This window comes from Oryzias melastigma, linkage group LG9 (assembly GCF_002922805.2).
Source record: "Oryzias melastigma strain HK-1 linkage group LG9, ASM292280v2, whole genome shotgun sequence".
Taxonomy (NCBI): domain Eukaryota; kingdom Metazoa; phylum Chordata; class Actinopteri; order Beloniformes; family Adrianichthyidae; genus Oryzias; species Oryzias melastigma.
Window position 1 is genome coordinate 1,512,732 of NC_050520.1, and position 26,717 is coordinate 1,539,448.

The 26,717-nt window shown below is 39.1% G+C and overlaps 3 protein-coding genes across 3 annotated transcripts in view; 1 reads left to right on the top strand and 2 right to left on the bottom strand.

Moving 5' to 3' along the window:
- Positions 1–2,487: 2,487 nt before the first annotated feature.
- si:dkey-1k23.3 (heat shock protein beta-1) lies at positions 2,488–4,911 on the top strand. Its single transcript, XM_024275864.2, has 4 exons — positions 2,488–2,948; positions 3,193–3,256; positions 3,346–3,466; positions 4,453–4,911. The coding sequence occupies exons 1-4, from the start codon at positions 2,648–2,650 to the stop codon at positions 4,822–4,824; spliced, it is 858 nt and encodes a 285-aa protein (XP_024131632.1). The 5' UTR covers positions 2,488–2,647; the 3' UTR covers positions 4,825–4,911.
- A 1,939-nt stretch (positions 4,912–6,850) lies between these two features.
- Positions 6,851–19,115, bottom strand: hspb8 (heat shock protein b8). The gene is made up of 3 exons (XM_024274700.2): positions 18,496–19,115; positions 14,311–14,374; positions 6,851–7,817 (listed from the first exon to the last, which is right to left on the bottom strand). The coding sequence occupies exons 1-3, from the start codon at positions 18,917–18,919 to the stop codon at positions 7,643–7,645; spliced, it is 663 nt and encodes a 220-aa protein (XP_024130468.1). The 5' UTR covers positions 18,920–19,115; the 3' UTR covers positions 6,851–7,642.
- Positions 19,116–21,803: 2,688 nt separating this feature from the next.
- Positions 21,804–26,717, bottom strand: part of srrm4 (serine/arginine repetitive matrix 4) — a 71,531-nt gene continuing 66,617 nt past the window's right edge. Inside the window, exons 12-13 of the mRNA XM_024276159.2 lie at positions 24,984–25,136; positions 21,804–22,235 (exon numbers count right to left, since the gene is read on the bottom strand). Coding sequence (XP_024131927.1) covers positions 21,977–22,235; positions 24,984–25,136 — 412 coding nt within the window. The 3' untranslated portion in view covers positions 21,804–21,976. The remainder of the gene's footprint in view (positions 22,236–24,983; positions 25,137–26,717) is intronic.

Below are 26,717 nucleotides of genomic sequence, written 5' to 3' on the forward strand. Positions count from 1 at the left end.
TCAGGCTTTGAAGGATCAGTGGAAGCATCTGCAGCAGCCATTAGGAGCTGCCTTCAAAACGCTCCCCGCCATTCGCCCCGACGAATGTTTTGAAAAGAAAACCTCGTGGCTTGAGAGTCGTTTGACTTCAAGAGCGAAAAGGCTTTTTCATCTGAGCGAGAAATTTTCATTTGGAGTTGATGCAGCTCGGTGTCCATTAAAGGGACAGGAAGTGACAGATCTGGGTGAGACTGCTCTGTGAAGCCGAGATGGACTGATGACAGATAAAATGAAAGGAGAGGAGGAGGCAGACAGGAGCAAGACCTGTGAGGAGTTGATAGGAAGCAGATGAGACTAGTTTGATTTACTATAATTTTTTAATCGCTAACACAATCAACGTAATTCCAGCATATTTTGAAGGAGAAAAGCGGCGAAAAACGGTTGAAAAGTTACAGTGTGTTAAAGATTTTGTGTTAAAGCGTTAAGAATCCATTGACCTAAATGTCTACAGTTGCCATGGTGACATGAATACATAAAGTAATAAGTAAATAGTTTTAAAACTTTATCGTATAAAAACAGTAAATATATAAAAAAAAGTCAACATGAATTTAGGGAAACTGATAATGGATGCAATGACATCTTCCACTTTAAAGTTTAAGTTCCTCATTTTGTGCTTTAAGATAAACATGTGATGAAGAGGCCACGCCCCTTTGACTTTATTATTGATGGATCTGAAAACTTACCTGAGGATACATCTAAGGATTTGATGATCCGCATCGAGGCTGCTGATTTGGGTGGGCGGGGTACATATTAAGGCTTGCTTAATTTAGAGGGGAAAAAAGGGTGACGCCCGTCTGAACCACATGACTCGTTCAGGAAGTGGTTCATCACCGGCCAATCAGATGCTTCAATAGATGCTGGCCCCCATGTCCCATGTACAAAACATTTGATTGGCAGATTTTGTGTAGCCCAGTTTCAAGTGGTAGGGGTGTGGCCTTCCAACAAGCTCACTCTGTTGCTGTGGAAACGCTGATTCCGAGCGACTTGGGCCAATCGCTGCTCACCAATCAATTGGTATTCCTACAAATCAACCAGATTGATCTGTCTGAGGCAAGGTGGTGATCAAATGAAAAAATAAATAAATAAAATGAAAAATAAAAAAAAATACTTAAAAAAAGTAATGAATTAATTTAATATATATGTACATATATATATAAAGAAAAACATGATATTAAAGCTGTTTTGATATTGAAATGAAATTTTGAAAATGAAATTTGTATTTAAAGTTTAAATTTAAGTAGTTACCTTTGATCAAAATCCTGTTTTTGGTGTTTTTAGCATGTCGTTATAGCATTTTTCTGATGTCGAAGGAAATATATTAAGAAAATTATGCTTAATAAAAAATTGAAAAAATTAAAAATAAAATAAAATTCCAATTAGATTGAGACATGGAAGGTCTAGTTCATCAACTCATGTGATGCAGCAAAAACTGATCAACCATCATTTTAGTTCAATCCGTGGAAACACGCGTGACCTTTTGGTAGAATCTTCTCATAGCCTTCCCTTTGGCCTTTTGGACTATTTTAATGTGGAAAAAACAGTGATATTACTCTTCTCAAGCTCGATTAAAGCTATAAACAGTTCTTCGTTTTAACAGACACAAAAATTCTTCAATAAATGTCTTACCATGACATCCCTTTTCGTGCCCCAACTGTAACACCAGAGCTCTGAAATAATATACAGAAACCTAATTATTTTTTGTCACAAAGTGTTCTCACAGAAAATAATAAACGAAAACATGGATAAAGTGCACAATATACAAGAATACCTAATTAGTCGAACACATATCGACTTTTAACATAACTTTAACATAATCTCGAACCACAAGTGAATTAAAATGATAAAAATAATGAAATCCATACCTTATTGGTCACACATATTTAATTTACACTTGATATTTTGAGGAAAACATGGAATATGGAAAACTTCCCCTGCACTTTTCCGGACAGATAAATGACAACTTTGATGTAAAAATAACATGTGGATGAAAGAGAATCTGAAATAATGGAAATGTGGGTTTTGAATCACCTTTATATAACCTTACAATCTTTTTAATGTTCTCAGTGTCATCATTGACCGTTTTTTACATAACAAACGGGGATTTTTAGACGAGCTGCATGAACCCAGCGTGAGTGAAGCTCCACACAGTGTCAGAAACATTTTTCTGTTGGTTTTTGGAGAATAAAATATGATTCTATATTCAATCCTGTTAAAAAAAAAGTTGAAAGAAGGAGCATTTTCTGAGCTTTTCCCGCCTCTGGCAGAGGGATTTCATGCTGCACACGGCCTCTCTGAACGCTGAGTCATGCCGTGTCTGAGGCGCAGAGTCATCGCTGACAGAATTCATGGGGAAATGTGAAGAACGCTCTTCAGGCAGCAGGAGCCAACTGTCCGCTATTTCCCATCGCGCCTTCAAAAGTTATAAATACCACTAATTATCCCGCTCCTGTTTTCGAGAGGTGATGACCTCCACGCCCCATCACCCCACGCCGACACACCCTTCTCAGGGGACCGACATGAGGGCTTAACGAGGCCGAAGCAGACTCCTTATAAGAGGAGTCCGCACTCCTCCTCGCCGCCTTCTGCAAAGGATTCTTCCCGGGACGTGATGGAGCAGGCCCAGTCACGTGAGGAGAGACCCAGCCCCCCCTGGTACCCGCTGAGGAGATGGTGGCAGCCCAGTTGGTGTTTTAGTCCGGATGTGGGGCTTCCACCCTCCCTGGAGCGGGGGGACCCTCGCTGGACGGATGCGGACCCTTTCCAGAGGAGTTTCTGCTCGGGGTTCCTGCACGGGACCGTGCATCGGCCCAGCCTGAAGGTCGACACCTGGGGGGTCAGCATGGACGTGGCTCACTTCTCCCCGTCAGAGATCTCCCTCACTGTCAGAGATGGATTTTTGGAAGTTAGAGGTTCACTGTTCCTCTCATTCTAACTTAATTATATTATTTATCGGATGATTTCATGCTGGAAAAAGTGTTAAAAACTTTTATTTTACTTTTTGATGATTTGTCATTGCATCTCAGTAGGCAGACTTTTACAAAAAACATGCAAAGCAGCTAAATGATGTAATTATCAAAGCAAAAAGCAGTTTTAAATAAATTGAGTATTTTCTCTGTGTTGCTTGACTCTACAAAACCACAATCTGCCCCCCAGGGAACCATGAAGAAAAGCCTGACCAGCACGGATTCATCAGCAGGTGCTTCACTCGGAAGTACAGGTGGGTGAGTCGACAAGCTGAAAAATCCTCTGAATTCTGAGGTTCCATCAGACTTTGAGCAGCGGGATGAACCGCTCTGTCGCTTCCAGGCTTCCCGCCGAAGTGGATGCTGCCAAAATCGTGTCCTCGCTCTCTGTGGACGGGATCCTGACCGTGGAAGCTCCGGTTCCAGAAACCTCTGTTCCGGCCGCATTCCTCATTCCAATACAGGTTTTTAAACCTAAACACAATTACTGCTTTCATTTGTTTCACATCTTTATTTCTATAGTTTAGCAAATTTATCTCACCTGCTGCTAACAGGCAGAAGCAGGAAGAGTCCCTGCAGAACTTTTCAAACCTGTAATTAAAGGGTAACCAAACAGGGAAGAAAACTGACTCCTATGGAGCTGTTTTGAAGTCATAAATTTCAAATGAGCCGCCGTTCACATTTCTGTGGTCAAATTTGGATTTTTTTTGTGTGAGTTTCATACAATACTTACGGTAAAATCTTCACCAGACTGATGTGAGTCCAGTTGTTTGAGAAAGTTCCTCTTCTGGAAGTCAACCATTGATCCACGTTTGGACAAAAATTCCATTTCCGACTGTTGAATCATAAACTCAGACCTGAACCGAGTCAATCATTTATGTCCATCTTCTTCTGCTTCCTTCATGACCTCCTGGATGAATCTTTCTGGTGTTATGCAACCCATTTAATAAAAGTCTGTCCAAAGCTTAGATTAAAAAAAAAATAGACAAATAAACGTAAAAATCTTATAGAAATGGGTGAAAGGCTTTTCAGCTTTTACATTGGAACAAAATCACAGATGAAAATAATCTTATTAGTTCATGAAAGTTTGTGAGAAATGAGTTAAAGGATTTTGACCCTTAAGTGTTCAAGTACACAGGAGCCACATAAATTACTTTTATTTATTTGAGACCTAAGACTTTTTATGAAGGAAAAACAACAGCAGCAAATTCAACAAAATATTTAAAACATTCATTTCAGTGTTTACCAATGAGTCAGCACAGAAACTCTGCATGATTTAACAATTAACCAGCTTCAATTTTTCACATACTGATCTCTAAAAGTAAAACTTCGGTAAAGAAACCAAAATATTATTTATTTTTTAACTGTGAGCCGATGTCTTTGTTGATTTCTTTGACTTTTAGTCTCAAGGATGCTAAAAATGTAATTTCCGTTTTACGTGTTCATGCAGGTGGAGAACGAAGGTTCTGCAGAGGAAGAAGTGGAAGAAAAAGATCAAGTAGAAGAAGAGTCGGAGTCTGGACTTGATCAGGCCAAACCTGGTTGCTCCACAGCTGAGCTTCAGCATGAGGAAGAGTCAGAACCTGCAGAGGATGAAGACAAATCAGATCTGCAAAAGTCTTCTGAGGATCAAGAAACTATGGAAAGCCAAGAGGTGCAGAAAGCATCAAACCAAGCGGAGCATGAAGAACCAGACGGGGATGTGAAGGCCCAGGAGACGGTGGATGAACCCGAGGAGCTCCTCCCCTCTGAGGAGAAAAACCCACCCAGTGAGGAGCAGAACCAGGTTCTGGAGGAGGCTCACGTCAAAGAAGAACAGTGAAGCAGAAGCGCTTCAGTCGGCTTCGCTAGTCGTTCATAGATGCATTTTAGTCCGACGCTGCGACAACCATGTAACCAATAAACGCTCTCCTGGATGAAAACGTTTGTTTCCTGATGTTCTCACGTCCTCACACCTTCATGAACTTTAGACACCAGAGTTTTTTACATCGACAGCAAAAGATTTAGCTTTTTTACCTACAGCTGTTGTCATAGCAACAAAAAAAATCTATTTAATATTTTCCTTTTTATTTATAAGGTGAAGGTGGTAAAACACTTACTTGGGGGTCAGAGGTCAGACATTTCCTGTTTTTATTCTCTTCAGCCTCTATCACATCTCGGGAGTGTGATGTGTGGACAGGAGCCTTTTTTGATTTGCTTGGAGGCTGTACCCCTCTTTCACACCCCAGTGACTGGGATAGGCTCCAGCAACCCTTTGACCTCTGAAGATATTTTTTTACTGGTTTATAGAACGGACGGATGGTTTGTTGGATGGTCGTTTGTTGGTTGGGCTAACCAGAGCAGACGAAGAGTAAGCGCTGGCGTCGTCATGGTGCGCCCCTTGGAGCTGCTAACTTGTACTGATTTATGAGACACTTTTTGGGAGGTGAGATGTGAAAACAAAAAGGCAAACTCCATTGGCTCTGTCACTTTATTGCAGTTTGGAGGATTGATTTTTCATTTTATTTAAGAGAAAAGTTGCGCAGTTACAATGTGAAAATGAAAAAACATTTTTGTTTATACATTTTAAGTTTTAAATTGTATATTTCCAATTGGATTTTGGTACAAATTTAGTAAAGAACGTTTTGAAAATGAAATGTTAAATGCCATGTTATCATTTTAATTAAGTTATAGAATGAACGGAGATGAAAAAGAAAAAGCCGATTTAGCTGTAATTTTATTTTCAAATCAATTGACGCAGCTATTTTGTAAAAATAAAAAGTTAATCCAATTTAATTATAAAATTTTACATTTGTAATTGAAGTTTGGCAACAAATTTACTAGAAAACTTTTTAAAAGTGAAATGTTAACTGCCATTTTATTTACTATTTAAATTAAGTTACAGAATGAGTGGTGTTGAAGAAGAAAAAGAAAAAGTCATTTGAAGGATTTGTTTGATATTTTATTTTTGAATCAACTGACTCAGCTATTTTTTGAAAATGAAAAAGAATTTCCGGTATTATCTTTTATTTTGAACTAAGTCACATTTGCTTCCATATCTAGGAACTTAAAAAAGACATTTGTGATTCTAAATGTCTTGAAATCATCAACAACAGTATTATCTTGCTCTGCAAAAGCAGACCCCTTAGAAAAAGTAAAACATTTTTACCCCAATGACAGATTTTCTTTAAATAGGTAAAACAAATCGACCAATAGGATGAGAGAAACGGTTTCACCAAGAATTTGTATTTTAAGAAAATAATCTAGTCACTAAAACATATTTTCTTAAACGTATTTGCTTTTGTTATTGAAAAAAAATCTTAATTAAATTATTTTTTTTCATGCAAAACTGAAAAAAGGAGGGTCTTTTTTATTATTTCCTTAAGATTCAGTTTTTGCAGTTTGTGGTTCTAGAATATGATCATTATGATAATTTTCCTTATAATACAACTAATGAGCTTGAAATCTTGAGATTAAGAGGGGAACAAATACTCATTTTAATAATTAAAACACAAAAAAATGTACAGCTTTTCTTGATTAAAAAATCAGAAGTTGACATCATAAAGACCAAACCTTCAGAAGTCTTTGTCTCTTAACTTTTGAACTTCCCACTGATCCGCCCTCGTGATTCCAGCTGAGGATTACATTATTTTGCATCACACAAGCGCCTGGAACGGCCTCAGCTCTCGCTCCTCGTGGACGGTTCTGGACGCTTCTCTCCGTTTGGGTCTGCTTTCATGCAGCGGCGCTAATCTGCAGCAGCACTAAGGCCTCCGCTGAGCCGCTGCCCAGCTCCTCCTGTTATCCGCCAACCGCACCGCAGGCCCTCCAGATCCCTGGAAGCGGGTTTCAGCCAAACACACGTCACACGCTGGCAGACTCTTTTATTGCATCATTCAGTACAAAGACATCAAAAAAAGGTAACAATTTTCCCCAACAAATCCTGGAGCAACTTCTACGCTTCACAAAAACAAAAACATCAAAAAGATTCCATTTCAATGGCACATGTTAGCAAATCTTTACAAAAATTCAACAACGTTAGTGCACAAAATTACCCTTCATTGAAGCATTTAAAATATTAAATTATGACATGAACAATATTTATTTAGTTAATTTCTAAAATCCTGCAGAATTCAAAGCTAACAAACTGTATCAATGAAGGCACTTTTGTGTTAGATCCTCGTCTGTTTCCTAAAAACTGTTTACTTCCTCACACTGTAAACACCTTCAAAAATGTTACAAACAAAAACGTTAGTTGGTTAATCTCCTGTTTACTAGCATCTTTTTAAAGTGTGTTTTAAGACATTATCTAAGGGATTACTTTAAACAAATTGTAAGATGAGATCAGAAAATTAAAATAATTTTGATCAGAGTTGACAAATCAAAAGGATAAATCTTCAGATTTGTGTTTTAGATGGTGCATTTGATGGAGAAACCTTAAACTCAGAACTTAATCTTCGTTTCAAACACCTCCTTTAAATATTTTGAACAAGAAAAAGACAAAAAAAACATGTCAAACTTAAAGAAAATCATCATTTTTAATTATTCTTAAAGAGGAATGAAAAATAATTTAACATTAACAGCAGAAAAAGTTGCTAGAAGTGGACATAAAGCTGCACGTTTGGTGTCACATTTGCAGCCGATGGTTTAAATTTGCTAATTTAGACGACAGGAGAGTCTTCAGGATTTGGGTCCTCCATCTCTGGCTTCTCGCCTTCCTTGGAGTCCTCGCCGCTGACGAGGTAGTAGGGAGGCGTCTGTCTCGCCTCGATGATGAGGACGCCCTCAGGGGACAAGGAGGCAAACACTGTCAGGGGGTCTACGTCTGTGGGGATCCTGAGGATTCAACGAAAGACAAAAAAATGACAGAAAATAATTATTTACATGTAGTTTAGACAGAAATCTTTTGGACAAATGTTTTGATGAGACACAACTTTTTCATGTGAGGGCCACATGATTGTTTTCTTCTCAGATGGGAGTCAGTTTGTAGGCTAACAGAAAAAGTGCAACAATCACAGCCTAAACTTAAAACATTTGGGGTTTTTCAAAAAGCCACACATAGCCAAATTTAACATAATTAATTTCTGTAATCGTCATAGAAAAAAAACAATACTGAAACATTTTAAAAACTAGATTTAATGCTAGTGTGAATGCTGTAAGCTGAATGTGGCCGCTGAAGATGCTAGCGCTAATAGCTGAAGATCCTGAAATTGATAACTAAAAATGATGAAGTTAATAACTGAAAACGCTGAAGCTGATGGCTAGTTAAAATATTAGCAAAATGCCAAATAAACCTAGAAATTAAAAAAAACAATCTATATTTGCCAGAATAGCTAGGATTAAGCTAAAATTTGGGCCAAATGCCAAATTAGTCTAAAAAAAATGGTAAAATGCCTAATTTAGCCTTTACAGCTAGAATAGGGCTAAAATATTAGCTTAACTCCAAATTAGCCAAAACAACAAAAACATTAGCCAAAATAGCTTGTCACTGAAATATTAGCTAAACTCCAAAGTAGCCTAGAAATCCTTTGTAAACGCCAAAACAGTCGAAAAAACTAGCATAAAAAGCTACCGGGAGGGAGTGTAAACAAGGGGATAATGGTAAATGAGGGCAGGCCAATAGTCACGCCCACAACTCAGAAGTGGCTTTCTAATGAACTCTTGCTGCTCTGCAGAAACTATGTCCTAGAAAATGACAGATTTTTAAAAAAAATACCTACAAACAGCATTTGATAATTAAAAGACCAGTGAGAACGGTTTTAAAATAGATAAAAAATGATCAGAGTGGGACTTCAAAATGCATCAGCGACTGAGCCTGTTTGAAAATCTGACATCAAGTTTTAAAACAAATGTTTCTACAAAGAAGAAAGAAATTCCTCTGTGGTCACATCAAAACCTCACTGCCAGCTGAACCCTATTTGTTCCCTATAGGTGTGGAATAAACACTTATTAGATTTAGGGGAAAATTAATTTCCTGCAGATTAGTTTATTATAGGAGGTTGTTGTTGATCTGTGAAGAACAAAAAAAGAGATTTAAATATATGAAGGAATGTTTTCAGATTCCTATCGTGACTTGAAAGAATAAACCCCCACCAACCCCCCACACACAGACAAGAAGAAAAACTGTTCTTTGTCCAGCACTGCAGCCAAATAAGGACACTATGGGCTTTCTATGTGCGCAGTCAAGTGATATTTGGAGTTAATATAAACACCAGGCTGCCATGTTCAGAGCTGCAGGTCTGAACTCCCTTTAATTAGACAGGAGCCTCCGCCGCCTTCCCGCTCCTCTGTGAAATACAGAGAACATGGGAGAAGCCAGACGCAGACATCTGCTGAAGTCTGCTCTCAAGTTCCCTTTAATAGGACATAAAATATGTGGAAAATCAAAGGAGAGGCGATAAAAGTTGTGAAGAAGTTTTTCTACATCCAAGAGTGAGTTTAATGTCTAATTTGGGCAGGAACACCTACATGAAACCTCTGAGGAGATGTATCTGAAGGGTGGTGGGGAGTTAGGTGTGCATGGAGACCTTTAAACAAGCAGGACTTATCCCAAATACTTTTACAACAAACTCATTTTTACTGAATTTACTGCAGTATGTCTTCTAAAAAGTAGCAAGCTTTGCACAAATTATGTAAAACATCGATGAAAAAAAATTAACTAATTAATGGCAAACCTGGGAAAAAATGTTTCTTTCATTTAAAAAAAAAAAATCATTGCAATTAACTTTTTTTTATTACGGTGTTTGCTGACCACTTATTATCTGCAAATAATCACAATATAAAATCACACAAAACTGTACATTTAGAACATAGACATGACCGCAATGTTTAATCCTGCCACTAGGGGGAGCAAAGGAAACGCAAGAGATCAAGAAATAATAATAATAAAAAATGTAATAACATTAAACTTTTGACGTAGTTATTTTAATTCCAGTGAATTCTAAAGCTCTAAAAAGCATCTTTATCCAAAACTATATGTCAACACTTTAATAATAAAAAGTGTAACATAATGACCCAATCAGAGCGTGTTGACTATACGTTAACTACATAAACGGTCAAAGATTTACTATAGTTCAAGGACTGTTACTTTACTGTTGACTGAGACAGCTCTGGTGTTAAAGGGTTAATCACAGTGTTGCTGGAGCCTATCCCAGCCACTGCTGGGTGTTTTCTGTGTACACTCTTGTTGGTTCAGTAGTTCAATTCAAGGCAAAAACCTTCAGATTTTTTCAGAAAGTTTTCTTAGAATTTTAACACATTTTTCAAAATTTGGCATATTGAGATTGAATCTTTATTAATAATTATGTAGTTGTATTACTGTAATTGTACAGTTATTGTTTTATGTAGGATTAGGTGCCAATTACTTTTTTGCATGTGTTACAGTCCCTTCAAGCCTACAATCTTGTGAATATAGAATAATTGGGGGCTTGTCCAGGATACCAAGATGTTAGTCCCGAAGCCCACATAGACATAGGAATAACTTTGGGGGTAATTCAATTAGAAAATGTGACAGGAAAAAGAAAGTGATGACAGAGTAACTATAAACACAGTTTAAAAAATAAGCAAAACAGAAAATATTTTATGGTGTGATTACTGTCGCTGGGAGCCAGCATTAATCCCAGATCATTTTAATCAGCTTCCTTCAATAAGCCAATTTTTGCGAGGCAAAGTGGCTCTTTTGACAGACGAATCACTCAGACGGGTCATTATATGGAAGTGGAGCAGAAAGCTCGGGGAGTTTCATTCAACTTTGGCGAGCGCACAGTTTATCTTATGCATTGATTCTGTACAGCTGCCAGAAAATTGTCCGATATTCTTTTGCCCTGCAGGGGTTCTGGGGAGAGACAAGACATAAAGGCCACGAGTGGAGTGAGTTTGTGTTTATGTGTTTATCTGACACGCTCCATCCCACACACTCAGCATCACGCAAGACCAGTTAGGAGATTTGAGAACAACAAGCCATTTTACAGACAAACGCTTGAATGTTGAGTTACAGAACAGTGAACCTGACATGAAAACATCCCTTTTGTCTCAATATTGAACATTTTGGGCTTATATTTATTACAGTTTTGCTTTATTAACTCTGTAAATTGATTGAGATTTCACTTACATATTACATATTTAGTCTAAGAATTGGTCTTTTTATCTTTTGGTACATAAAGTGGTTGATTGTATCTTTGTCAAACGACTTTCACTTCTTCCTTTGAAAACTTGGTTTAAAGTTAATCAATTTTAACCAAAAATCCTCCTCAGAATATGAACAGATGAAGGACGTTGGGTGATAGTAGCTCCTCAGTCGGTCTACTGTGAAATATTCTCTAATTTTGCTGTCTGCCGACTGTTTCATGTACCCAGTAGTACTTAGTATCAGCTATTTACATCTGACCTACAGAGGATGAACATTTTAGTCAAGATAAAGTATGTTGCTCTAAAATATGTGCATAAAATTTAGTTATTTCCAAGCATTCTCATTGTAGACCTGCTGTACTGTCAAAAGCTAAAGCTAGCGTTACAGCGCTACAATGTGCAAGGTCTTATTGGGTCATAAAATCTATTTTTTTACAGATTATTCAACTCGTTTGCATGACCTAGCCCATTTTTTCCTTCCTGCTTTTTTTCCAAAGCCAAAGTTCATTTTGGGCAACATCGCCCCCACGTGAGCAGCTTTTGGAACTGCGTGGAATGTCCCGGCTGCTTGTTCTACAAGGATGGACATTTAATTTTATCTCGGCCCGTTCTAATTGAGCCAACAGTCAATCGTGTCCCTGTGTGGATAGAACCTACAAGACAGGACAAACTGTATGAGGCCACTTTGGCAGCAACATTTCCTTTCTTTAGAAGCCTTGAGAAAAAAACAATATCAGGTGAAATTAAAGAAAAAGTTCCATAAACACAATAGTAAGATTTAAAGACTTCTGGAATGAAATTAGGCAGGATGTCCTGAAAGTTTTAAGACACTTTAAAAATGAATGAATGTTGTTTCATTTTCCTCCACCATCAGCAGCATATTAGCAAAAGCCTGAAACCAAATTACGACCAGCTGGTTCTAATTTGTCTCTTAAGCCTTTACCATACTCACCTGCATGACTGTGAGTTATTGGGTTGTACAATCCGTGGAGGAAACGGCTACCTCAAGGGATGTCATAATAATGGATAATATACTTATTTGAACAGTGTGTATTGTGAAGTATCTGTACGGCTTATGGAAGTTGCACATACTTGTGACATATGTATCCATTGCTGTTGTACAAAGTCCTTATCCCACACTAGTTCAGACGTGTTCAAATCCAGGCCATGAGGGCCAGTGTCTTATGTTTTCCAACCAACCTGCCATCGAAGCTCCTTATTGGCTAAAAAAACCTAATCCAGGTAATAAGCATCAGATAAGGCGGGATTCCTGGAGAACCAGCAGGTGGTCTTCCCTTAAGGCCTGACTTTGGACACCCAATCTCTAGTTGTTAGTAAGGTCCGAGTATTTTTTTACTCAAAGACACCCCGTATTCACCTGTAATATAGTTGTGACCATTGACTGTATATAGGAACTGGACTGAGTGACTCCTGGCGTTCCAAACAGGAAGTACCTGCAGGCTCCAAGAAGCCAAAATCCCATAGACTTCATCAGGGACACAGAGACAGCTTACTCAGTTACTCACTTTGTCAGCATCCATTCTTGCTCTGATAAATTTTTCTTAGAATGTTCTTGATAATCCTCTTTTTATTATTCATCACAAGTTATTCAAATTATGAACCGACCAATCATATTCCTCAGTAAAAGCATGTGGTGCCCACTGGCCCCCACCGTAACAGATTCTACCAAGACGCTTTCAGTTGACTTCAAACAAGCGAACTCATGATTGGTGGTCTAAAACGTAACTCAGGCCGACTTGGACCAATCACTGTTGTGTGGCTCCAAGATGGCGACGTTCGTATAGCAGAAAAATGACAATTAATTAACGGCAATTTGCTGGAGCCGGAGGTTAGGCATTTTCTAAGGATGACGTCACACTCTGTCCATCCAACACATTCTCATCCCCAGGTCATAACACTCGTTGGGTTAAGGACCCTTCTCACTTTTTGACTCGTCGTGTTTTGATGTGATGGCTGTTCAGAAAATCAAGGGTCAAACCCTCGTTACGTGGCACCAGATGTGCACTGGTTCTCGAGACGTCATGGTGCTCTCAGTTTCCAGTTTCCTTCCTGATTGGACCCAGCTGACTACAATCATCCATCACTTCAGGCCACTATTTAAGATGTGTTCTCTCCAGCATTCATCACCAGCTGGTTACCTTCACCGGGGCAGTACTTTGGCCTCGTTTTCTAAGCAGTCGCTAGTTTTTGTGCCTTGTTATGCCCTGCAGCTCAATGCCTGCTCCTATTCCAGGATTGTCACCACCATCTCCATCACGCAACCTATCTGGGTCCTATCATACTGCTCAGAACCACACCAGGATTCCACCTCCAGTCTTCTTACCACCTGCCCATGCTTTGCTGCTCTACGCTGGTCTACTCATGCTTCCTACCTCCATACTGGGTCCGCCGCTCAGACTCACCTTCCTAAGACGTGCTCCTCTCCTGTCTGCCATATCCTGCTGCCAAGGAAAACTCTGCTTCGACTCCAAGTCAGAAACCCACCGGACAATAAAAACTTCCATCTTTCATTCTGAACTCCGTCATCCTTCTGGGTTCCAGCTTCTGGGTCTGCTACGTCTAGCTCAGCCATAATGACAGCCTCCAGTACCGGTACCCTAACCTTAACCTGGTAGCCTGCTGGTTCACATCCGGTACCGCGTCCGGTTCGCACCTGGTACTGCGTCTGGTGCTGCTTCAAGTTCGGTACTGCATCTGGTCCGGTGTCGGGTTAGGGTACCTGTGCGCTATGTGTCGCAGTACTGGACCGGTTCTTGTTCATGGCCCAGTAGCTGGGGATCCGTGATTTACTGAGAACTGCCAGTATGTCAAAAAATGACAACTTGGGGACACACAATGTCAAAAAGTGACGCGGAAGGGTTCTTCACCAAACGTCAGTATGTGACGACTTGGAAGTGAGAATGTGTTGGTCCATCTGCATCTACAGTCAATGATTGTGAAGAAAACTTATTAAACCTAAAATCTATCTTTGAACAATTTGGGATCAGAAACAATCCCTATTATGTCTTCAAATGTAAAGCTTTAAATCAGAAGCTACTGATGCTGTCTGCAAACCCAACACTCTTCCATATCTCCACAGATGCAGGTCTGCAGTAGTCAGACACTCTGATGAGCTGAAGACTCGATGTTTCATGGCTTCTGAGGTTTATGGCGGTAAATCTGCAGCCGCTGTCATACTCACTGTATCTTCTTTGTGAAGTTCTTCGTCACTATGCCCCCCTCCTCCTGCTTCTCTTCGTGTTTTCCTGTTTGCAGAAAGAGAAAAACAGATCAGGAGACGGGCAGACACCCTTCAGATGTCAGGAAGTCAAACTGAGTGCGGTGATTAAGCCGTGTTGGAGCGCGCGGCGGCCCATGTGACGGTTTGAGTCTGCCGTACTGACGCCTTTAAAAGAGGTGTTGATGTAACTCAGAATACATCTCTGCTGCTCCGCCCTGGAAGCAGCTGCTCCCCGGCTGTGAAATGTCAACGCCGTGGACAAAAGTGTGCCCTGCCCCGCCCTTTGACCCCTTTCGGTGCACTATAGCCCCGCCAGGGTGATACCCTACACCCCCTGAGTGACGGCTCTGCATGCTAGAGTTCACCAGAGGCCTCGCAGAGGACGCCGCCATGTGAGATTGTTGGGAAGACTCCAGCATGACTTCATGGGTGAAGCTGATCTCTGTGGACATTTCCTGAAGAGGCGTGGCCAACAAAAAGACGCCTCCGCTGGTGTCGGAGGCTGTTATGACACCGGGATAACAAATTCCAGATGTGGTTTCTGTGCAATGAAGACGATGATGAAACCACTGAAAGATTTTCCCCCAGCAAACCTCAAACATTTGATGGTTCATCAGAGGAAAAGCGAAGAAAACTTTTCTTAAGTCAAAGTTTCTAAAGAAATGCAAACATTTACATGTATTTTCCGGAATCCTGACTAAAGAACCAGATTGTTTCCCCAATTCCTCCTTCTTTCTGCACATTTGGGTGAAAATTTTCCTCATTACATACTCAAAAACTCTCAGATTTTCACACATCTAAATGTTGATGACATCACAGCAAGAAAAAAAAAAGTAAAAAAAAAAAAAACAAAAAAAAAAATAGGGCCAAAATATCTTAAGAAGCAACATCCCCAAAAAGAAAAAAAATCCACTATCTAAAACAAAAGACACTTTTTGGAGATATCCAAAAGAAGTTTAAAAAACTTTATGGGATGGCCACAAGACCCATGGCTTGGCGGCCATTTTTTTTAGGCAAAGTGTGATTAAAGCAATAGTTACATTTTCCCACATTATGGAAAAAAAAAAAACTTTTGTTTGTGTGATCTTCACCGAATTTCACCCACCCACCATGTTTAAATTACAACTGAAGTTTCATTGAGGTTAGACCTCGAATCTTCTGTAAAATGTCAACTGCTCCTTGAGATTTTAAACTTTTGCCTCCTAACTCCTCGAGCATCATTTAGAAGACACTAGAGAAAAAATGTTGGGAGTAAAATTTGTAGATTTTTAATGGCGTTAGCGTAGCGAGCTCGCACAGGTGACATTTCTATGTTGTTCGCTCATTTTTCACTGGAATATTGTGAAAATGTATTACATGAATTGTTGGCTTAAGCTGAAAAAAACAATATAATATACAATACAAATATATCAGGAATGTGGCTGTAGTTAAGAAAAAAACTCTGTTGCTAAGGAAATCCAAAAATTTACTTTAGCAGATTCTTTTAAAAATTACATAGATCTGTTCGTCACGTCCAGGTGACCGAAAAATTTAAAGGTTGCTATGGAGATTAAATCAACAGAAAAGCTGCCATTTTGAAAAAGTAACTTGTTACGTGGCCAGAGTGGCAGAGGGGAGGAGTTGCAGCCACTTAGCCAATCATAGCGAGTCGGGGGGGTCGCTATGAGGGCAGGGACACATATGTGGGTCATACAACAGTGCTTGCAGCTTATTACTTATGACCAACCAGATCTCAAGATGCAAAATAAAAGTAGCTTTACGTTTCTTTCCCTTTAATGTTTAGTCCATCTAAATTCAGAGCAGCACAGATTACATCTTGTTTCTTAAAGTGTTATTGACAATCTAGAACCCAGCTAGACGTTTATTTACAAAATAAAAGCTCACCCTGGATCAAAGTTTCTATAAAGTTTGCTTTTCAGTGACCCGAAGTTGCTAAGCTGATAAGCTCTGCAGTTTGCTGCACTTTTGGATCGATATGCATCTCCATTTCAGTGACCTTAACGTTTTCTTGACGCTGCTGCCAACAAAACTTTCCAAAACAAGCAGCTGTCGTCCTTTTTGAGCCACAACATATGAAAATGCAGAAATCTTTACCATGTTTTACGTTTGCCCTGCTTCTTCATTTATTGGTGACCTTGGATGATATTTATTAACTGAAGCAGCAGCTCATAGAAGATCATCAAATGTGTCTCAACTCAAATGGGGTGGATCATTTCACAGACATGACAAATATTTGTTATAACTTGGTTATTTATTAAAATGGTAATCATATTTTTAATCAATACGGATGCATAATTACATTTAAAAAGTGAGTATTAAATACTTTTTACTGCAGTGAAAAATGCTTTTTAAAGATGCTCACAATCGATCACAAATCGTCCAACATTTGAGCTTCATCTTCTAAAGGCTAAACTAATAGAATCAGGATTTGAGTAGAAATGTTTTTACTTTGCAAAAGGTTCCACAGCTCGTGTTTTCCTTTCAGTGGGAGGTTCTGTTGATCTCCCAGGTTATCTTAGCATCCCCGAAGTTGTTTTCAGCCGTTTCTGGTCGGAAACTCTGGTTTTGATAGATCATGTTTTTACAGTTGGTCTGTTAATTTGCTTTGGATTCTCTTAGAATTAAAAAAAAGATGTATTTTTTATATAACGGCATCAGTTTTCTGGAGGAGTTTTGCTTTTTAAAAAAAAAAAAAGGAAAACAGAAGTGACTATTTTTGGTTAGGAGTATTTCTTCTTTTAATCAGAATTATGTATTTTTGGTTTTTGTTTTTGAAAGTGTCTGAAATACTCTGAAAAAAATTAAATGTTGGATCAATTAACAAAAGTTCTGTAATTGCAAAAAAATGAATATTTTTAAATCAAATTACATTTTGAGTACAGTCACCATCAACTCAAAATGTAATTTGATGAAAACTAATAATTCTAACAAATTGTATAACTTTTGTTTTTTTGATCCAATGCTTCACTTTTTACAAACGGGATTTTTTTTAACAAAACAGAATCTAAAAACCAAGAAAAATTCCAACAAACTTGTATCTAATTACTATGGGATAATGGTTATATAATCTAAAAAAAAATCACAATTCTGTCTTTTTGAAGCCTCCATTTCAAGCCTCAGAGCTTCAAATTGCTTTTCTTTAAGCATATTAAAAACAAAACTCTGAGTTTCTTAACATTTTCATTAACTTTGTCAGTTTTGTTTCAGTTATTCTTGTGTTTCCGTTCTCTTTCGTGCTTTGGCTTCAGTGTTCAACACATGTTCGCTCAGCTGTTGAACTCCTTTAATTAGGTTTAATGCATTCCCTGACACACTTTTAGAACCACTTGAGCCACTGTTGCAGGCAGGACCAAAATGGCGCCGACCCCAACTGGCATACCACTGATGTGTTTATAAAAAACCCCGAGCTGCGTGAGGCGTCGAGGTCCGCCGACCTCTCTGCCCTCCTCGCCTCATGGGAAGCTTCGGAATCCTCAGGAGCCGGAAGAAGAGGAAACAGTTTCCACATCTTCATCCAGCTATCAGCTGCATCCTGCGCTCTGAAGAAGCTCCAGCCCCTTCCAGAACATTCTTGCTGGAATCTAAATCGAGCTCATGAGCAGCGAAGGGAGCGATTTTCCAAGAATTCCAAAACAGGTGTCCAAGCTTAAGTGTCAGCTCCACAACTGAAGTCCCAGACATTCTTCAAAATCTGCCCCAAACTGAAGAGGTTGCAGAAGGATTTTAAGAGAACCGGCTTTGGTTTCTCAGTGAACCACTTTCAAAAATGTTCAGTTTAGTTTTTATATTATAATTATGTCAACATTCAGGAAGAGCTGGAGAAGACAGAAGAGTTTGGTTCTATTTTTGGCCTGAGCTTCCTAGAAACAAAGCTGGAGGCTCCAGTGTCATCCAGAAGTGATCGACCCACTTTTACACCTTTGTGATGTTTAATTTTTATGTTAGTGATTTAGTTGTTAATGTTTTGCACACAAGTGTCTTTTTTAACCTGAGCGGCTGGTTTGCAGATAAACGCAGCAGCTTTGCGCACTTTGGCCTCAACTCAATAATCATTAACATAATGAAAGTAACAAACGCAACAGAGACATTAATACTCAAAGGTCATAGGTCAACGAAGGGACCTTCAAACTCTTGCTCTCTGCTCACCTGACACCTCCACGAAGCCGTCCCTGGTCTTCACGTTCAGTTCCTCTGCTTTAAAGCTGTGCACGTTCACGCACACTTTCCACGGCTCGCCGCCGCTGCTGGTGGGGGAGCCCCGGGACGGGGGCTCTCCGTACCTGCTGGTGTAAACCGCAGGCCCCCCCGTGGACTGACGCGCGGGGAAGCCTGTGCGTAAACCGGTGCCAAACGGCGAGGCGCCGAGGCGCGAGCTTAACCGGCCCGGCCGAGCCCACCCGGGCCAGTCCATGCTCAGATCCTCGGGGAACGGGGGCATCCCAAAGTCATCGTCCATAAACCGGGACGCCAGCTGGTCCCTGAAGGGAGACTGATCCCTGAAGGGAGACTCGAACGGGTCTCTGGGGAAGCGCTGCCGGTTTCCCATGGTGTAAAAGTCTCCCTCTGCCATCTCCACGTCAGCACAAACTCTGGTAGAAACTTTGCAAACTTTTGGTGAACAGGCCGGGTCAGAACTTTTTCTTATTAAAAAAATAACTTCCTGCTTAAAAAAATACTTCTTTTGGGGGTAAAACCTTATCTGGTTTGGATAACGCGCATCGCTCGTGACGCGTAAAAGCGCATCGTGAAACACGCAGCAGCAGCGCGCGGGTTAAATACTCAGCTGAGGGGGGCAGAAAGTGCTGGGAGGACCTGGAAAGGCCCCACACTGCAAAAAATATCAACTTCACAACAGAAATCACACATGAAAACTTCAATTCTTTAAGAAAACTCGACTCTTTTTGAACAAAACTAACTTTTAGAGTCACACTCGTGAACGGAAAGACGCGAACTTCACCGAATAGCAGCAAAAATCCCCGCAGATGTCAACATTTCTTGCAGTGGAGGCGCAGCAGCTGACGGAGGACCCTCCCCTCCGTGACTCATCATGTTTTTATAGAAGATAAGTCAGAGCTGCAGGTCTGGAGTCACTGACTGAAGGAGTGACACCTGAAGACCTGCTGATGCAGAAGCAGAAAATCCTCCAGCAGTGACTGAATGAAGACTTTCAGGAAGACGCGTCAGGAGCAAAACAGCTCAGTGGCACGCGGGGAGGAAGGAAGGATGCACCAGCAAGGAGGGGGACCTAAAAGTGACTACAAAATAAATTAAATGGAAGTAAAAAAAACTACATTTAGACTCATTTTCACACTAAGCTGTTTGGTCCAACCCAGTTTGTCTCCTGTGATCCCTATATGAAAGCTCACCCGACCACTATTTTTTTTATTAACCTTTATTTAACCATTTAATACCAGAGCTCCTTGGGTTCTTTGATTTACTGTACATTTTTTAATTGGTAACACCATCGTGTTAATGGTTGAAAAGTTAGAGTTTGTCAAAGATTCTGTGTTTAAGCATCTCTGGCAAGACTTCAGGTGTTAAAGGGTTAAAATAGAGACAGAGGTTTCCATTTTTTTTTTTTTTATTATTTAATGGTGTAATTTTTCATCAAGGAAAAAGCGAATCTAGGCTCAAAAAGGTTGAAAAACACTGATTTAGAGAACAAAAAAAAAAAAAAAATTCAGAGTCACTTTTCACCTTGGATTGCTGGAATTCCCAGACTGCTGTGAAGTTTTAGTGTTCCTTGTCACCAGACTTTTACCATTTTTGTTTCTTTAGCTAATGATGAATTTTAAACTTGATGTTTTAAATGCAACATGGATCTGGTCACTTTAATCCAGTGGTGGCAAACTCAATCGCATGAGGGGCCAAAATCCAAAACACAACTTTGGTCACGAGACGAACATTCTAAACATGTATTGAAAACTAAAACTTTTTAAGCTGAATTTGGCCGCTGAAGATGTTGACATTGATTGCTGAAAATGCTGAAGCTGATATTCAGCTAAAATAACAGCCAAATGCCAAATTAGCCTAAAAATATATATATATAAAAAGTAGGTTAGCCAAAACAGCTAACATGTAGCTGATGAAATAGCTAAACGTCAAAATAGCTTTAAAACTGAAAAAAAGCTTAATTTAGCCAAAACAGCTAGCATGTAGCTAAAATATTAGCTAAACTCTAAATTAGCCTAAAAAATCTTGGTAAATGCCAAAATAGTCCAAAAAGCTAACAGAGTGACAATTTTTAAAACCTTAACTTTTTAACTTAACTATGAATAATGAAAAGGCAGCGATATTATTCCAGAGTAAATTAACTTAAACCTTAAATAAATAAATAAAATTATACAAGTTAGAAATAAGCACAAGATAACATCGAAGCATTAACAACAATAACATAAAAGGCTCTGGAGGGCCAGATAGAATTACCCGGCGAGCCGGATCCGGCCCCCGGGCCATAACTTTGACACATGCTTTACGGTCTTTACCAAAATAATTGCATATATTTAGTAAGAATTTCCATCCATCCATCTTCTTGACCGCTTTGTCCCTGTCGGGGTCGCGGGGGTGCCGGAGCCTATCCCGGCTACTGAAGGGCGAAGGCGGGGTACACCCTGGACAGGTCGCCAGTCTGTCGCAGTTTAGTAAGAATTTGTTTAATAAAATGATAAGGGAAGCCGCAAATAGTTAAATCTGAACTTTTAAGCTCTCAGAGCAAATTTTAATAATTTTGTATAAAAACAAAATTTCATTTAAAATTTTGTTTAATTAAATGGTGAATGGCGCATACTTGTATGGGACTTTCTACCTTCTTCGAAGGCCCAAAGCGTTTTACAGTCATAGACCCATTCACCCACTCACCCATTCACACACTGGTAGCGGCTCCGCTGCTGAACACTGGCGCCAACCTCCCACCAGATTCAATTTGGGGTTCAGTGTCTTGCCCAAGGACACTTTGACACATGGGTGGACAAGGCAGGAATCAAACCAACACTCTTCTGATCAGGGGTCGACCACTGCGATGTTTGTTTTTCATGATTTTTGCTCATTTTCCAGTAAAATAAAAATGTAAAAACCATTTGGGGTGAACAGGATAAATTCTTTCCAGGATCAGATCAGATGTTCAGCTCTCTGGGAGCAGATTTTTCCTCTGGTTGCATCAAAATGTTGTTTCAGCCGCTCTCTGTTGTATTACACTCAGTGACATTTCAGAACCCCCCCCATGTGATCAGAGGATAAATTAATCTGACATTTGAGCTGACAGGCTGTTTACTCTGTGTCAGCTCACCTAGACTGAGAAAACATGTTTGTTTTGGTGAAGAGATCAGAGTCAAAACCTTTTCTTCCTGAAGGCAGCGGCGTTCATCTCTCTGAAGCATCAGCAGAGTCGACGTCTAGTTCAAAGACCTGCATTTGTGTGTGTGTGTGAATCAAATGCTTTAATAATTCAGCGTGAAGACGGTTTAGCGGGATCATTTAATGGTCAGAGTGCAGACACATGAACAGTTTGGCACGAATAAATACGGGAAGAGTCCGTTTGGATCTGCAGAGGCTGAGCGTTCATGCAGGAGGATGCAGAACAAGAAACCAAACGAGGAAAGAAAAGGAGAGTTTTCCGCAGCTCCGGACTCTAATGCCTCGTTTTCCTGCGTTTGTTCTGCAAACTGCGGCTGCGGCTGCGACTGCGGCTCCCGCAGGTGGAGTTCCAGGATGAGCTGCGGCTGTAGCTCCTGTAGGAGGAGAAGCTGTGGCTGCGGCTGCGACTGCGGCTGATGCTGTGGATGGGGCTGCGGCTGCGCGTGAAGAGGCTGCTCCAGGACGACACGCTGGTGGAACGACTGCTGGAGGGGGGGCTCGGCCGGAAGTACGGAATGGGTCTCTTCCTGGCACTGTGGAGGAAACATCAAGAAGCTGCTCTTATTTAGTGTTTTCACACTGTCAAGCTTTAAAAACGTAAACATTTTTTTTTATCTAAAAACTTGTTTGCACAGCTTCACACTAATGTTTTTCAAAACCTAACTTCCTGTGGAGGGCGGGGTTTCTTATCTCTGGTCCTTGGGAACCTCCAGCTGCTGGATTTTTCTGTTTGTCTGCTTTGAAGGACTTTCAGACGTCAGCAGGTAAACTCCTGATGAGCTACACCAGGTGTGTTTTAGCAGGTAACATGGAAAACATGAAGCTGAATGATACTGAGGAACCTTGTAGACCACACGTGTCAAAGTTAAGGCCCGGGGGCCGGATCCGGCCCTCCGGGTTATTCTATCCAGCCCTCCAGATCATTTCATTTTATTGTTATTAATGGCCCGATGTTATTTCTAACTTGTATAATTTGGACAAAATACATTTTTATGGAGAGTAAAATTTTGAAAGTTATTTAGGGTTAATTATACTGGAATAATATTTCTTCCCTTTTATTATTCATAACTATGATAAAAAGTTACTTTTATGGCATTTATTAAGATTTTTTTAGGCTACTTTGGAGTTTTAGCTAACATTTAAGCTACATGCTAGCTGTTTTAGCTAACCCAAGTTTTATTTTTTTTTAGTTTATTAGGCTAATTTGACATTTATCTAATATTTTATCAGGGTATTGGCATCAGCGGTTTCAGTTAACAAGTTATCAAATCAGCTTGATACCTGAAAATGCTGAACAAATATAACCATAAATTATTATAGTTTATGGTTGTATACATTTTTTTTAGTTTTATTAAAGTTTATATATATATATATATATATATACATAGACTGTAAAAAGTGAAACATTGGATCAATTAACAAAAGTTCAGTAGTTTGTTACATTTAAAAATATTACTTTTCATCTAATTAAATTTTTGAGTTGTATAAACCATCAAACCAAAATTTTAATTTGATGAAAACTATATATCTATATATATATATATATATATATATATAAACATTTTTAATATTATGTAATATAATTGTATTCATTTTTTTTTGCTTTTAAATTTAGTCGACTTAGTGACACAGTATGTATTATCTTAAGATGGTATCTTATGATGAAATAATTCTAAGTTCACAATCTAAGTTTAAAGCGGCTGACAAGAAATCTCTGATGACCCAGCATTCTAGCGGCATTTAAACGCATCACTTACACAAGAAATTTGGAAAAGAGAAGAGTCTCACAACTAATTACCATACACATTGAAATCTTGAAAAAAGTATGCACAAATCACTTGTTACGCAAACACAAAATCATATTTACACACAAATATGATGTGAGACTCTTTGTGCGTAAATGATGCGTTTAAATGCTGCTAGAATCCTGGGTCATCAGGGCGCTGATAATAGAGAAACTTTAATGTGGAATATAAAAAAAAGACGTTTAGACTTTTTTATTTTAATTATATCTTTATTATATTTAGGTATATATGTTTAAGAAAGTGGAAAAATGTCTAGCTTTTACCATATACAATTCACAATCGAAGCTCAAAGCGGCTGATAAGAAAACTGTGATAACCCAACATCCTAGCAGCATTTAAATGCATCACTTATGGACGAATCTTAGAGACGTGAAATTAGTCTCACATCCGATTTGCACAAAAATGTGGCTTTGTGTGTGCGTAGATGGTTTCAAGCTGTTGTAATTTTAAGTACTGCGTGTGTACATTGTATTTTTTTTGGTTGTAATTTATGTTCATGTGAATACACAACTGCAAGGACACAAAGTTAAGCAGAAAGTGAGTTACAAATCAAAAATAACACACACATAAATCCAGAGTTACACACAAACATGCATACGTTTGGGATAATTTCAGAAAATTCCTCCACAAAGCCAAAGGCAGATGGGAATCCTGTTCTATGCCTCAGATTAATCCTGTAAATTTACATGAGGAAGATAAGCCGACAAGACGGATATAAAGGAAGATACACAAACTAATCCTAAAAGAATCATCCATGATGCTTTTTTCGACTTGTACTCTCACTGAAATCCTGTAAGTTTTGAAAATCATCAAAAACTTTTAATTAATTTTTTTTTGTATTACATTGAAATCTTCATCTAGCTCCGCCCATTTCAATGGTTTCTCACTGCTTCCAGTTTCTTTGGCTGTCATTGTAAGGAAAGTTCAAATAAAGTCTATTTTTGGAAACTAAAATCATCTTAAAACCATAAAGACTTAAAATTCTGTCCATGAAGATGGAAGAAACGATCCACTTGGAGGGATTTTTAGACTCAAATGTTCCTTTAAGGTTCTAAAGACAGTTCTGCGGAGGAACTCGATGATGTTTTGGATGATTTTTATCTGTTAATCTCGGTTTCTCCAACAACTATGATCACATTTTATCATCCCGGCGTTCTGGATATTTTCTCTTCCTGATCTAAGTTTGCGTTCAGACCCTTTACCTCTATTTCTCCCTTTCTTTTAGCACTCTGACACAAATTTGATTCCTAAAAAGTTGTGAATAAATAAAAATCTGCCATTTTTTCCTCCAAACTTTATGGTTGAATGCAGTTTGAACTGCATTTAGTACAATTCAAATGTGAATAATTCAAATTCAGCCCTATTTAAGATGTTTCCTGTTGGAGAACACCGCAAAGTGCTTAACATAAAATAAAAAATATTAGGAAAAATGTTACAATTGAATAATCCTGAAGTAAATAATGTAAATTGAAGCACCTTGTGATGCGCCGAGCTTCAAGGTGACTCGGCGAGTCCCTCCTCCTCTTCCTCATGGGCGTGTAGGATTTGCGGCGTCCTCGCTTCCTGACTTTACGTCCGTGTTTTGCATCCGTCTCCCTGGAGTCCGCTCTTCTCTTTCTGTCTCGAAGTCTGAGGAAGCAGAAATGACTCCATTCAAACACTGTATGAGCAGCATCGTTAGTTTATTCTTTTACATCAGTAATTATAAATAATGACTTTGATTATTGTGATTTTCTCCTTTTTTCATTTTATATCTTTTTTAATAGCCAATCAGACAGTTGAGGTTATGTTTTATGGTTTTCGGGCAAACCTGGTGTCTTTTTGCATAAATCTTTTTTGTTGTTAAAGTTTGACTTCGCTTTAATAGATTTTATTTTTTTCTTGAATTTCTGAATTTAACGTAGATGGCATAAAGACACAAAAACAGTGGAGATAAAGAGAAGAAAAAATATCAGAATAAGCAATTAAAGTATCTTGAGGCTTAAAGATGAAAATGCAATAAATAAATCTTCACAGAAAGACTCAATTTTTGTGCAAAACGAACACAAACAGACACAACTCAACGCACAAACATATTAAGCAGATCCATTCCTAAAACAGGCCAGCTCACACACTCATATATATACTAGCTCACAGAAACATATACATATTTAATGCATCAGGCAAACCTGCAAACAAACATCTGTTTTGTGCAGAAATAAGCAGACAGGAACATCCACCCCCCCAGGGCCCCCACAAACCAGCTTAAGAGGACAGGAGTACCGGAGAATATGGAGAAAAGAAACCCAAACCCGTGGAGAACCTTATCGTCACGGTCCAAATGAACAGTAAGATTTAGAACTTATCAGTGCAAAAACATTGTAAATATTAGGACTGTTATGGTTGTTGGTTTAAAACTGAACCTGTTCTACCATGTGACTGAATCGCTGTGAAAGTGAAGTTACAGTTTCTCTACTAGGTCTGCATTTGTTTACAGTGAAAGTGTCAAACGTGTGTGTTGTGCTGAACTGGAGAAGAATGTAGTTTTCATTGGTTTATGACATTACTTGCATATTAACAAGTTTAAAAGAAAGCATTTTTCCAAATTTATTGTTTTTTAAAACCCAAATCTTATGTCGAACTGAGACAAAACCAAAAGATGAAGTTTGAAATGAATCCCTAGTTTATGTAAGGGATAATACCCGACGAAGTGTGCGTTATGAGAAATTAACGCACGACGCGGAGGCCTAAACCGTCCGACGCGAAGCGGAGGACGGTTGCCTCCGTGAAGTGCGTTAATTTCTCATAATGCACTCTTCGGAGGGTATTATCCCGCTTATACCATGGTCTTTACAAAATAAATAAACATTTAATCAATATTTAGTACTTTATTCTTGTTATTTCTTTGGTTTAGCTAATTTTTTCACAAAAAAGCGGACTATTTGATCATCCGTGATGCGGTTTGTTGTCACGGTGATATGGAACATGGCATGAAGCCGGAAGCCGTTACAGACCTCAGCTGCAGCGGTAAAGTGTCACTGTTTTGAAAGAAAGACCCGGACAAATTAGGATATTTTTCTTCTTTTTCTGTCGTTAATCCTTCAGTGAGCAGCTAGAACATATTCAGCTTCTGTCTGTGTTTCATTTCACGGCAGGTTCGTTCTTCTGAGCTGCTCTAAAATGAGAAACTCCCTCTTGTGGTGAAACAGAAGACTACACCTTTCATGTCGA

Coding starts and splice junctions, on each gene's coding strand:
- hspb8 (XM_024274700.2), bottom strand. CDS start 18,919: ATGGCAGAGGGAGACTTTTACACCATGGGAAACCGGCAGCGCTTCCCC. Junction 14,375..18,495: donor CGGCTTCGTGGAGGTGTCAG/GTGAGCAGAGAG, acceptor TTCTGCAAACAG/GAAAACACGAAGAGAAGCAG. Junction 7,818..14,310: donor AACTTCACAAAGAAGATACA/GTGAGTATGACA, acceptor TTGAATCCTCAG/GATCCCCACAGACGTAGACC.
- si:dkey-1k23.3 (XM_024275864.2), top strand. CDS start 2,648: ATGGAGCAGGCCCAGTCACGTGAGGAGAGACCCAGCCCCCCCTGGTAC. Junction 2,949..3,192: donor TGGATTTTTGGAAGTTAGAG/GTTCACTGTTCC, acceptor TCTGCCCCCCAG/GGAACCATGAAGAAAAGCCT. Junction 3,467..4,452: donor CATTCCTCATTCCAATACAG/GTTTTTAAACCT, acceptor GTGTTCATGCAG/GTGGAGAACGAAGGTTCTGC.